Genomic DNA, 13,799 nt, shown 5'->3' on the forward strand with positions numbered 1-13,799 from the left:
GCCTGCTCTCCCTGCCCGCAACCTTACTCTGCCAGCTTCCGCCTTTATAGACGAGCGCTCTCTGCGATGCCCCTTTTGTGATGTCATCGACGAGGCGATGCTGGTCTATAAATAGAGGGCGCGTGGGCTTGGGTCTGGTGCGGGCAGGTTCCGGTCAGGTGGTCGAAGCACACATCACTAATAGGTATAGTAATTTTTGCCTCTTAAGATGTTGAAGTATAAACCTTTCTTGGGGGACCGCAAAAAAAGTTTGCAAATACCATTCCGAATGTTAGCAAAGATGTTTGCATCCTTTTTGACGATTATAGGCCTCAACTACTTCCTTGCAAAGTTTGCGACCTAGTGCAGTGTATGTAATAAAATGTTGCAATTGTAAAGCATATTTTGCAACAAAATATTTAACAAAACTCCAGAGCAGGTGTTAACCTTAACTTTTTCTTGTATGTAATGTAAAATGTAATTTTCATCAGCGAATGATTTTACTTTTTGCGAGCAGTGCTAAACATTCAAAATACTCCATTTTACATTGCACTTGAGAGACTTGGGAAAAAAGAAACCCTCACAATTTCCCATAGGATTAAAAAATAAACAGTACTCATAGAGTATATGCAGTATATTTATATCCAGCACCAAGGATATCATTGTATTTCCTGAAACAATCAGCATTGGACATTTAAACCAAATAATTGTTTTATTAGTGACAGAGATTCTGTTTGCTAAATAAGGGTTCTTCTTATTTGAAAAGCTCTATAACCAGTAATAGAGAAAGACATATTAGTGTTACATTGCATTTATCTTGCACCACTTTACATGGTTAATAATATTACAGGGCAATATTATAATTTCATTACCTTTTCTTGCTCCAAAAAAAGAATTATTATTTATGCAGCACCAAGATGCTGCTGGTTTTCTGTGTACTTGGCAAGCAGTAAGGGCATATTTATAAAGTTGTGTAAAAAAGTAGCCTTAGAATGCACCTTATAATTTAATGCCATGCAAAATCATGTGCAGTTATAAAGCTAGGCAATGAAGTTTGCCAAATGTATAATGTTCTATGTAACTGTTCAAATTATCTTTTTTTTAATTTCTTAAAGTTTTTGAATCATAACTCTTCCAGTACTGCTTCTTTTCAGACAGCAAGTGCAAATTTGTATCTGTTCCTTTTGATCATTGACTCCAATCAGTCAAAAAACTATTTGTCCATTACGCTAATTCATTTACTAAGTAAGGCCATTTCTTAAGTGTCTTCCATTATGAAATGCAAAATGATACCTGGTTTCTAAGGTAGTTAAGCCAGACCAACCAGAGAGCAATTGAAAATCCCAAGCCTGTTAGCTGCATCTGAATAGCTACAAAAATAAACAATAAAAGACTGATTGCAAATTAGCTTTCTAATACTACTGTACAGGGCATATAAGCTCCTAAGGCAGCTACACATCTTTATAAATAGCATGGTCAGTTTTGTGATTGTGCTTTTTATATAATGCATTTGCTTTGATATGTTGACCCATGTTTAATGCATGGTATTTGGCAAGGCAGCTATAAAGGTTAACTTAAATGCTACATCAATGCTGTTCATACATAACAATGATTTTTTGACCACCAAAAAAGTGACTCTGGTTGTTTATATTGTTGCTTCCATAGGTTATAACCAGCCTCTGCCTAAATGCCCCTTTTAAATAAGCATCCTAATATATAAGACTCAAAGGTCATTTTAAATAATATATATTATATTGTTTCTAACAACAATATACAATACAATATTTTTATAACTAAAAGAAATATAATACCACAATCCCCTCTAACCTCTGGCAAATCTCAACTTGCACCCCATTTAAACAACTTTCAGTTGAATCTACTGATAATTATATTGTTGAGCATAATGATCATAGTAGCGCCTTCGGTAATTGTACTCATCCTCATACTGTGCATAATTATCCCCTTTTACTCTTCCATAATCAGCTTCATTTTCATGATCGTAAGTATGCTCATAGCCTTGCTCATACTCTACACTTATGCTTTCCGTTTCATATGCTGCAGTACTGCTAATGCCACCATTGCTTCCATCTTCATTGCCTCCTTTTTCATCATAGCTAACTCTAGGGGGTCCAGTTACCCCACCACCATTGATTTCATGGTCTGTAGTGAAAGGTGCAGTTGTGCTTGCTTGTGTAGTCTCCAATGAGGTACTGTTTGTGGTTGTGTCTAGTTCGTCATTCTCTGTTTCTGTTTCATTCTGGCTGGCTGAATTTTCTTCCACCTATTAAAGACAGAAGTACATTGTTCATATAGACACACACAAAATTTACTGGCCGGAACTAGGGGTAGGCAGAAGAGGCAGCTGCCTAGGGCGCAACAATTAGGGGGCGCTGGGCAGCTATCTCTTCTGCCTACCACTAGACCAGACTCACCTGGAATTCGGCATACAATATGCACCCAAACGCTATTGCGCATGCGCGCGAGCAGTGTTACTGCGCATGTGCGAGCGTAGTTAATGTGCATGCCAACATCATTACCGCGCATGAGCACCAGCATCGTTACTGCACATGTGCATGTGACGGGGGAAGGGAGGGGACGAGCTGCCTTGGGCGCCTGGCTTGCCTGGCCCGCCTCTGTGACTGTACACACACTGTCTCCCCTTCAGAGGAACTTTTGGGGGGCCCCCAGCAAAGAAACTTTTAGGGCCCTCCTCCTCACTAATATTTAAGCAGCTCAGCTTCCTTCCACTTCTGATGGAAATTATAGGAACAGTGGGTGTGGTGGGGTAAGACCACTTCAAGACCAGGGGAGGTGGAGGACCCACAAGTGCCCAGTCACTCTGCACCACTGGGCCTTATTGCCTTATTAAGTGCCACTGGTCTGTTTATACTTGCTTCAGCTATCTATTCACTTATGTATGACTAATATATGGAGAGGAAATGAATAGCATCAACCTGTAAACTGAACTGGATTTAATCTAAAGAAAGCTACAGGTTTCTGTTAAACATGCATACTGTATAGTCATACAATGGGTTCTGTCTTAATGCATGCCACCTAGAAAATTATAGGGAGCAACTAGGGGGAGCTCCTTGAATTGGCAAAAAAATGCCCGCAGACATATGGTGTTGACCATAAGATGTGTGGGTTACACCAGATTTATGGGACTTTTAATCTATAGAACTGTCTAACTGGAATGTTTTTCATACAGTGCAGTGAAGTACTAGCTAGTGAACTACTGGTTTTACCCATCTATATACTAAGGGCATATGTGCAGGGTACCCATCCGTCTTGCAGCAGGGTTTTAAAGGTTATGTTTATTTTAGCCTTTATTGGAATTTAATAAACATGCTTTTCTTTTTAATCTTAGATTCCAACTGGATTACTACCTACTGTATTTGGGTTGATTCAAGTGGGAAAAAAAGGGGTGGATCAAGTTTTAGGAAGTTATAGAATGGCTAATTCTACGCAACCTTCCAATTGGCCTTTGTTTTTTTTTCGGGGGGGGGGGGTGGTGGTTAACAGTTTTTGAATTGTTTATCTTCTTCTGACTCTTTCCAGCTTTCAGATGGGATCACTGACCGCATCAATATCACTCTCTGCAACATCCTAAAAGTTAATTTAAATGTGAATAACCCCTTTAAGATTCCTTTTTGTTTTGTTTGATGTGATCTCTTGACTTAGAATCTCATTGACTAAATCCATTATAAAGGTAGACTATAAAAAGCACAATAAAACAAATTATAACTCCAGCTACATCGCTCAGACTCAAAGATAAGTTCTTGTATTTACTTCCTCCAAGGGCATGAATTGCATAAACACCCTTGCATATGCTACATAGATTATTATGATTATTATTACCGGTATGATTATTATTACTATAGCCTACATAATAGGCTATGAAGTTTAAGGTTAGAGAACATAAATGCAAAATTACTTCTGGAGCTTCTTCTTCTTCCTCTTCTTCATTTTCTGAATCGGCCTCTTCTGTTGCCCCTTTTCCCTCAGACGTTTTTGCACAATTTCCTTCAGAATCTGCTTTTCCATTTATGCCTTGTTCATCTGAATCACTCTAGAAAATAGAAATCAAGTAGCAAATAGCAAAACAGCAAAATTTGAAATATATATATATATATATATATATATATATATATATATATATATAATCTACAGCTTTGGGACCAGGGGCTTTCTGGATAACGTATATTTCCGTTATTTGGATCTTTATACCCAATTCTACTTAAAAATCGTTTAAACATTCAATCAACCCAGTAGGCTGGTTTCCAGCTACCAATACAGATTAATCTTAGTTTGGATCAAGTACAAGGTACTATTTTATTATTAATTTGATTATTTGGATAATATGGAGTCTATTGGAGATGGCCTTTCCGTAATTCGCAGCTTTCTGGATAACTGGTTTCTGGATAAGAGATTCTATACCTGTATTAGTATTCAGTAGGTACAGAAGAAAGGCAAAAAGTCTAACGGGCATATTTTTAAAAGATTAATTATACTAAATAGAGATGATGAATGTATTGGGGTGATATTTATTTTATGGCAGACTAATGCTATCCTTTAGCTATTATGTTACACCACCCCAGACCTGGTGTAACCCTTCCAGGCAAATGGGACAAATTCAGGCAACAAAGTAATAAAAGATGTGTATAAACTGCAGCAAATAGTGTTTTTTTTTATATTTTTTGAGTGTTTTCACTCATTAGATTTTAATGTTATATGGTAGTTCAGTTTTATTCAGCAAAGTTTTTTATTTACATATGAGTGCCTGAATCTTTCCCCAAGTATCTATTATCATAAGGATAATGCATTGGGAGATGATTTTGGACAATAATCTCTGGTCAGCTCCAGTAAACAATGCTTCACAATGAAGTCATTAGAATGCAACCTGTGGTAACTAGAGGGAATTTTTAATAATTAACACCTAGGGGGTTATTTATCAAGATCCAAAAACATCTCATTATTTTCTGAAAGCTACTCCGACCAAATCCACGCAGGTTTTTTACCTTTAGTTCTCAATACATTTTTCCCAAAATTTCCTGTGAGAGGGATAAAACTTGAAAAAACTTGAAAAAATTCAAATTGTACGAATTTTTCGGATTTTTCATATAAAGGTGTGTTTTATTTTTTGTAACACTAGATACATTTGCATTATGCATTGACCCCCCAGCAAACAAAAAGGGTTTTGCTTTTATTATTTAACCTGAATTTGATTAATCAAGTCTGATTGCTGGCTGCTATATGTTACTGCTCTGGGGAAAATTTTCATGGTGACAGTTAATCACTCCCTCAAACAGCAAGTAAATACTGACTAATTTTAATATATATATATATCAATTATAACAGGCCGATTTATAGATGTTGTCCTGTAGCTAAACAGATTAAAAAATTAAATATGAAATCCAGATTCTTTACCTCATCTGAGCTATCTTCTTCTGAAGAGCTGCCACCCTATACAGAAACAGATTTAGAAAGAAGCACTCAACACAAAATATTCAGGGGAAATCATAACATTAATTGAATGTATCATGTGATTATATAGGAAGACAAAACTGAATAGCTGTGGAAATATATATATATATATATATATATATATATATATATATATATATATATATATATATATATATATTTAGTCAGTCATAATAAAGGGATTGTTAACCCAGTAATATTATGACTAACTTCAAATCTCTATATAAGATCATTACAGATATTAAATAGAATTGATTTAAGACCATAAATGCAGTAAATAGGCCCAATATACCCTTTACTGTGGCATCTACAAAATAAAATTCAAATAACTCATTATTCCTTTTAAAGATATGGACCCTAGAAGTAAAAATGGCTAGTATAGTATGTTCTCAAAATTGTTGCTGCTAAATGGGATAATTCATGTTTTGCCTTTTGGAAGTGTGATTATTTCAACCCCTTCAAATATACTTCAGGTCTCATTGGTTCTATAAATATTATATACACACAATGAAGGGAAGAAAGCAAATTAAAAATTAAATGCAGTACAGTGAAACCTCCGTTTTACATACCCTAATTGTGTGGTCCCACCAATATATAATACTGTACACTGTACTAATATAATACTGTATTAAATATATAGTATGCATTGCAAGGCAAATTTGCCACTTGTAAAAGAAGCCCTTCCTGAGTTGAGCTTGAGAGACAAAACAAAAAATACAAAATTGGGATAAACACCCTCCCCAATTCATAAGGGTCTTTATTTTAATCGAGCAAAAATAAATTCATTATACATTTGTAGTTGGAGATATGTACCTACCTTAGCATAGTTGAAGAATGGTCTAAATCGTGGTTCCATGTATAAGGCCCGGTATCCATATTTATTCCTTGGTATCTGGAAAAAAAATGTGCATTTTAAAAAAGATTAATATAAATTAAGTATATTTTCATACTGTCTGGGTTTAAACACTCTACATCAAACTTTCTTTTATAAATATCTAGCTAACTGACTACTAATGTACCAGCAAAAACCCCTTTTCGGTAGCGTGAAGAAAAACTCTGAAATATTAAAAATTAGTAAAGTTATGTAAAAGTATACCATTGAAAAGCTGTGGCGGTCATATAGATGTCAATGGGAGCTGTCCTTTGCAAATTGTAAAATATTTAGGTACTTTGCTTGTAAACACACAAAAAATTTGGCGTAAATGAGGATTTCAATGTTTTCGAAATTCTTAATTGGATTTGTTACATGTTTTTATGACATGCATTTTATATTCAGATCTTTAAATAAATAAGTAGGCATTCATGTTTTTATAAAATGTACAGTAAGTAGCCTTTCTCACTTGGAATGGAAATTTCTCCCCTTTCACAATACGGGTATCAGATCCGTTATCTGGAAACCCATTATCTAAAACTCTCCGAATTACAGAAAGGCTGTGTCAATTCTCCATCAAAATAATCCAAATTTTTAAAAAATTATTTCCTTTTCCTCTGTAATAATAGGACAGTAGCTTGTGCATGATCCAAACTAGGATACAATTAATCATTATTGGAAGCAAAACCAGCCTATTGGGGTTATTTAATGTTTACATGATTTTCTAGTAGACTTAAGGTATGAAGATCTAAATTACGGAAAGATCCATTCTCCAGGAAACCCCAGGTCCCTAGCATTCTGGATAACAGGTCCCATACCTGTATAGTGAAAATGTCCAAGATCATTCACTGCTGCTAGTAAAAGTTATTTTTACTGGTAGAAAAGTATATGCTAATTTCACTGTAAATTCTGCAGTGGGAACAAATCCTTAAATAAACTAAAATAGTGTGGATTTTCCCGCAAGTACTGGAACTTTCAGGCAGTTCACATTACAGTCAATAGAAGACCTAAGAAGAAAATAACTTTTGTGCCACCATCTTAAAGACATATGGTAAGCAAGGCATGGTTATCTCACCACATTTGTCCCTCTCTTTCTCAAAATAGTCATTAAAAAAAGTTCAAGTAAAGGGCTATCTTTAACAAAATAAACCATATACTGTTGAACTGGTTTGTTGCTTCATAAAAAAAGGATTGAAACTTTGGATTGAGGCTTTTATTTCTGAACCAAGTAGCAATTTACTAGCTGCCTGCTCTCGTCTTGCTGTTCTAACTACAGAAGGTGTGTAAGGTCGTCCTCTGTAATTATGGAATTGTAGCACTCCCCTGCCAAATTATATTTAGCTGGTGAACGCACACATGCATGATTACAGCATATTTTTCCACACAGTTTAGGCTACATTTTTCTTCCTGACAGCCTGTGTCTTTCCCCTAGCTTTTCAAATAAATATTTTAGTAATGGTAGCTGTGAATTCAGAGTTCATTGTTGAATAATTCCTTTAAAGTACGCAGTAATAATCAGCATTGGATTGAGGGGTCTGGGCCAACTAGGGCTGCCTCATCAGGGGCGCTCTCTCCCTCCTCCCCCACTAGGCCCCTCAATCAAATGCGTTTTTTCTTCATGAGGCAGGAGGTCAGGAAGGAGCAATAGCTCTGCCAATTAATGGGAGCAGGTCTGGGCTGCCCTGAGGGCTGGGGAGGGGGCCCAGTCCGACCCTGGTAACAATTTAGACCCCCCCAAACGGATTGTAATTTGTTTTACTGCAGCAGCATTCAAATGAATGAGAATTGTAAGTTAAATGACTAATACATTTGAAAGTAATTTATACTAATCTTGGCTGAATAATAAATGATCACATTGCTAGAAATTATTTATTTTATGGATATAATGGAGAGGAGACAAGTTTGCCATTGGTTTAAATGGAAATGGGGAACAGAAGCTTAGATATATAGTGGTCTTATATACCGGCCAGTATTGTAGGATGAGGGGATTGAAGAGATCAGGGATGAGGACATGGAATTACAAAGTTACTGACAATATACTTGCAAGTGAAATATCAGTTTGGCGGAACAACATATCCCACATATTTTGTAACAATAATTTAAAAGGGAGGGAGGTAGGTGACACATAAATATATATATGTATGTGTATATCTATCAAGAAATATTACTTACTTACTTACTTAATTTGTTGTTTTTTCTCTTTATTGAACCTTTTGACTGAAAGGGTACAACATTGTGTATATATTTGGGTATAAATATTGGTATGTAACTGCCAGAAAGTTATTAAAGTTTTGTATGTAACTGTCCTTCCAGAAACCTTTGCTAAATTTAAATATTAAAGTGGTAGTTCACCTTAAAGTTAACCTTTAGTAGTTTATTGGTAAAGTACTATTCCTAGCAACTTTGCAATAGGTCTACATTATTATTCTTTATAGATAGATTGTGCCTTGCTTTTTGGTATCTCATTCAAATCACTGCCTGATTGCTAGGGCAAATACCCCCCCCCCCCCCCAACCAGATTGCTGCTGAAATGCCAAACTGCTGGACAAAGACCTAAATAACTGAAAAACCACAAAAAAATCAAGACCAAATGCAAGTTGTCCCAGAATATCAATATCTACATCATTCTAAAAGTTAATTTAAAGGTGATCAACACCTTTAAAAAAGTATTGGGACTACAAAATATGATGAACTATTCCTTCAGATTACAACATATCAATGGTAAATGTTGTTTTCCCTAGCATAACAACATCATTGTAGTTCAATGTATTCCATACACTTATGAATTGTATATGGAGTACATATAACTATATAAAATTACTTTATGCATATTTAAATAACAGTATTATAGTACCTACTAATGCAGTGTATGATATTTATGAGGTGTAGCATATGCATTTTCTTATCAAGTGGTCTTACATTCATGTTCATAAAAGGGACACAACCGTAAATACTCACTCCTTTTCCTTCATCATCTTTCCATTTCCTTTGGAATCGATTAATCTGAAAGGTTTAAAGCAGAACTTTTTAGAAAATGCAGCAATGGATTCAACCTGAAAAACATTTTGTAAATAATGCTGTGGAGTTGTATATATTTGAGACAGAAAAATCCTTACTGTATACTGACAACTCAGTGGCATCTTTTGAAATAAGCCACAAGATCAGATATTTCCAAATACAGAATATGACTAAACGCTTTCAGACATACCCCAAGAATATATTTGTTAACCTTGGACTGGAAATTACAGCAGCCCAAGGGGATCCATGTATCCTCTGCATACATAGCAGTGCTGACATAGGAAACTGCTGTATATGCCATAGATTAAAATGATAACTTTTACATAATTGTGCATGACCATGATCCAGGAAAGCTGAACATGACTTCTGGTAAATGACAGAAAATGCCTCACCTTCTAAGCCCCTTGCTGGCTACATGTAAGATGGCCCTGTGGCACCTGGTAACTTGCATATCTTTGCCCCTATGGGGTAGGGTTTTCCATTTAAAAACATGCACTTAATAATTCAATATGTTCATATTATACACATTAAAAAAGGAAACACATCACCAAATATTTTAGTGAAGGGAAACTATTAACTTTTAGAAATAATAAGTGGTAATTATCTTTGTGGCTTCATGCAATATACAGTATACCAGACGTTGAAAGGGTATGTAGATCCTATAATAAACCTAGATATTAGTGTGATTAGTACCTATTGCATAAGGTACTTTCTGTGTGTCTGTCAATACATAAACAAAAACACATCGTGCCAAAAGAGAGCTCTGTTAGTTCTTTTCAAAAGAAAAACAGCAACATTACTTACATAAAATGAGCTGCTCAAACCCAACAAAAAGAGGAAAATTAAAGCTGTCCTCATTTTTTTACTTTTCTGAAAAACATTTTAAGAATAATTAAGTATAGTCAGCTTTCTGTGCAGTACATTGTAAATCCTGTAATTGATTCAGATTCCTCATATACATATACACTAATACATTGGCATATGATATGATGTGAGTAGATCAGTTAGTAAAACTTTAGGGCTCATTTATCACCTTAATTGCAGTTGTGGTCGTGCAAAATTGGATGCAGTCACTGCACTTAAGGTACTTGCATCCAATGATATTCCTTGCATTTCCCTATAGTTGCATTCATTGCGGTTGCATCTGGCTGAATACCTGCTTTGAATAATGCACAAGTGTACCTATTGATGCAGGAGAACATTGGAGCTGCTGCATCTGTAAGCTAGCAATAATTCCAGGGTTCGCTATGCAAACTGCATCAATAGGTACAGCCGACATGTGCCTAAAGAATCACACAGAGTTTTCATTTTGATGCCGAACGCCAGAAATGACACAATTCTGACTCCAAAAATGTTTAGAACAATTGCTTCAGATTGGTGTCAACCTACAAGCATAATTTTGTGTGCATATTAATGCATGAAGCCTAATTAGGTCAGATGCAGCTTCCCTTATGGCTGCAATGATACTAGAATTGTGAGGAAAATGCTGAATTCTGGGAAATTAAAAGGAAAATTATGCACTTGCATTAATAAATGAGCTCCTATATCTCTAATGGTCTTAATAGTTAATGGAATAGCAAAGTCAGATACTGCTTTCAACAGCAATTACATTACATTCAAATATTGAATGACTGTGAAATTAAAGGTTGGTTAAAATGTAATTTGCTTTTCATCTAAATCTATAAGTGTATAGATCATAAGAAGGCTATACATAGATTAAAGCCAGGTTGTACCATTCATCCCTCCATTTTTCAATATGCAGGCCAATGAGATTAAGATTTGATGGTGAATGCTCATTTTCTTACATCATTGTATTCATATATAACCAGTTTATAATATTGGATCCCAAAAGTGGGGTTGAACCCAAAAGTCTGAATAACTTGTCACTAGTAGATTAAGTGCAGAAAGGATAAGTAGAAAGAGGAGCTTGGCTAAGTCAGTCACTTGTATAACAAGCCAATTCCTGAACACAAAAACTGACTACACCATCCAAACACTCAGAGGAAGGAAGTACTTGTCATATTGTATATATTTTTAATGAGCATAAAGGCTCTGCAGTGAGACCATCTGCAAGAAAACTAGTCAAGTGTCTCTTTAAAATGAGTCTGTACTGCATTCTGGGGTGCAAGGGCCTGTACCCCCAGAAGTAACAAGATGCAAAGTGCAAAAAAATGTGGTAGCTATGGGAAAGTCCTGAAAATGTATTCATATTCTTGTGTATAAAAGATCAATTTGTTAATTGTTTAACCTCCTCTAACAAAGCATTTCTGTACTCAAAGCAGACTAAACTAATAAACAGACATAGTTTCTGATTAGTTTTCCATGTAGGTTTGTCATGAGACAGGAGCAAGCTAAAAATGGAATCACTGAATATTTTAAGTTAAAATTAAACCCTCCTAGCATTTTTCTTTACCACATGAGCCTGTCCCACCCATGCTTACCCATGTTCCGATAGGACATCCATTTCATACTTATTAGGTGTTAGTGGCAATACATTTTTAAATATCCACCTACTGTAACAAAAAGAATGTATAGTAATACAGTATATTTTTAGTAAAATGTATAGTTATAATATTATGTATAAAAACTGTGCAGCTAAAAGATTGTTTAAGCTATTAAGAGTCATATCAAATATTATAATTTTTTTGTATCCTCTCACATTTATTATTTTTGGGGGGTATTTTTCAATTTTTATTAATGGTAGCAAAACATTATATTTATCTCTTGCAAATAAAATTGCATCAGTTTGCAAGACTTGCTAATAATAGCAGTATTCATTCTTCGATATTTGGCTACATTTCTTTGTTTTAAAAATAAAATTAGGATTGTCAGCTTGCAAACTTTCGTGTTCTTTTATATTTTTAGCAAATATTCTTTTAAAAATGTCCAGATACATAATTTAGATACCCCATTGCACATTATATAAAGAAAAAGAACATATATAACATATAACCTGAATATATTCTGCATATAAGCACAGAATGATTACAACATAAGAAAAGTATATGTAGTTTTCCCACCTACCTTTTCCTAGTGGTATTCTGAAGCAGGAATGAATAAGCACAGATTTATTTGGATTTGTTGGCTTGAGTAGTTGCAATATAAACTCCCTTTGTTCATTTACAGCCAATCAGATTGCTTGTGTGATGTCATTGTGCTGGTACTCACTGTAAGACCCAGTAATGTCACCAGTGAATATGGCCACATAGTTTACAAAAGGCATCCCCTAGAATGTCAGTATGTTTGTTTAATTCAGTATAATTGAAGGTCTAAGGTTTCTGGAAAGGGTTTGGTGCCCAGTGCCAGCATATAATGAGGCTACTGGACATAAGACATAGCAGAGTCACTCCAAAACTATTTTAAGTTATAATTTTCAAAAAAGCATTGCTTTTCTCCTCTCTTCTATTTTACAGTGTTTAGATGTTTGGAATCTCAAGCTTACAGACAGTTCTACCATTTGCAGTTTACTTGTATTCTTATAGGTATAATAATAGTAATAATAATATAGGTATAATAATAGGGGCGGTGTACACCTATCGTATGTTTTGCATAAACCAAATAGAACTTGTCTTGACATATAAAGCTCAGTATATTGAGCACACTCTATCCATCATTGCTGACAGTGACTCAGCCTTATAGATTTAACCATGATAGAATACTACGGCTATTTTATATTCATTTAGGTCTAGCATGGTGCCGAGAGACTGGCAAATTGCTAATGTTGTGCTGCTATTCGAAAAGGGATCCCGTTCTCAGCCTCAAAATTACCGGCCAGTTAGTCTGACGTCAGTGATAGGAAAGCTTTTCGAAGGGTTAATAAAGGATAAGATACTGGACTTCATAGCAAATCATAATACAGGTACTATAAGTTTTGCCAGCATGGTTTTATGTGTAATAGATCTTGCCAGACTAAAGGTGGCCATAGACTTAAAGATCCGCTCGTTTGGCGACATCGCCAAACGAGCGGATCTTTCCCCGATATGCCACTAAACTGCGTGGCTATATCGGGGGTAATTCGAGCGTTCGGCCGTATGGGTCGGTCGGGTAAAAATCCAACCTTCCCGATCGATATCGTGGCCAGATATCGATCGGGATGACCCGTCGGAAGCCCCCATACACGGGCAGATAAGCTGTCAAATCGGTCCAAACGACCGATATCGGCAGCTTTATCTGCCCGTGTATGGTCACCTTAACTTAATTTCTTTTTTTTGAGAAGGTAAGCAGGGACCTTGATTCTGGGATGGTAGTGGATGTGATTTACTTAGACTTTGCTAAAGCATTTGATACAGTGGTTACACAGAAGGTTACTGGTTAAATTAAGGAATGTTGGCCTGGATGGAACATAGTATTTGTACCTGGATAGAGAACTGGCTAAAAGATAGACTACAAAGAGTGGTGGTAAATGGAACATTTTCTAATTGGACCAGTGTTATTAGTGGAGTACCGC

General features: G+C 35.6%; 1 protein-coding gene across 2 annotated transcripts; it reads right to left on the reverse strand.

Annotated features, from left to right (window-relative positions):
• Positions 1-672: 672 nt before the first annotated feature.
• On the reverse strand, positions 673-12,457 carry ibsp.S (integrin-binding sialoprotein S homeolog). Of its 2 annotated transcripts, none has more exons than XM_018242765.2 (7): positions 12,377-12,457; positions 10,157-10,222; positions 9,293-9,337; positions 6,281-6,355; positions 5,407-5,442; positions 3,914-4,048; positions 673-2,260 (listed from the first exon to the last, which is right to left on the reverse strand). In XM_018242765.2, the coding sequence occupies exons 2-7, from the start codon at positions 10,208-10,210 to the stop codon at positions 1,856-1,858; spliced, it is 750 nt and encodes a 249-aa protein (XP_018098254.1). In that variant the 5' UTR covers positions 10,211-10,222; positions 12,377-12,457; the 3' UTR covers positions 673-1,855. The 2 variants fall into 2 exon arrangements, with proteins under 2 accessions (XP_018098254.1, XP_041435629.1); XM_041579695.1 differs by lacking the exon at positions 12,377-12,457 and adding an exon at positions 11,794-11,855.
• Between the last annotated feature and the right edge of the window lie 1,342 nt (positions 12,458-13,799).

This window comes from Xenopus laevis, chromosome 1S, assembly GCF_017654675.1.
Source record: "Xenopus laevis strain J_2021 chromosome 1S, Xenopus_laevis_v10.1, whole genome shotgun sequence".
Classification (NCBI taxonomy): domain Eukaryota; kingdom Metazoa; phylum Chordata; class Amphibia; order Anura; family Pipidae; genus Xenopus; species Xenopus laevis.

Coding starts and splice junctions, on each gene's coding strand:
- ibsp.S (XM_018242765.2), bottom strand. CDS start 10,210: ATGAGGACAGCTTTAATTTTCCTCTTTTTGTTGGGTTTGAGCAGCTCA. Junction 9,338..10,156: donor GTTTGAGCAGCTCATTTTAT/GTAAGTAATGTT, acceptor TAAACCTTTCAG/ATTAATCGATTCCAAAGGAA. Junction 6,356..9,292: donor AAGATGATGAAGGAAAAGGA/GTGAGTATTTAC, acceptor TTTTTTTTCCAG/ATACCAAGGAATAAATATGG.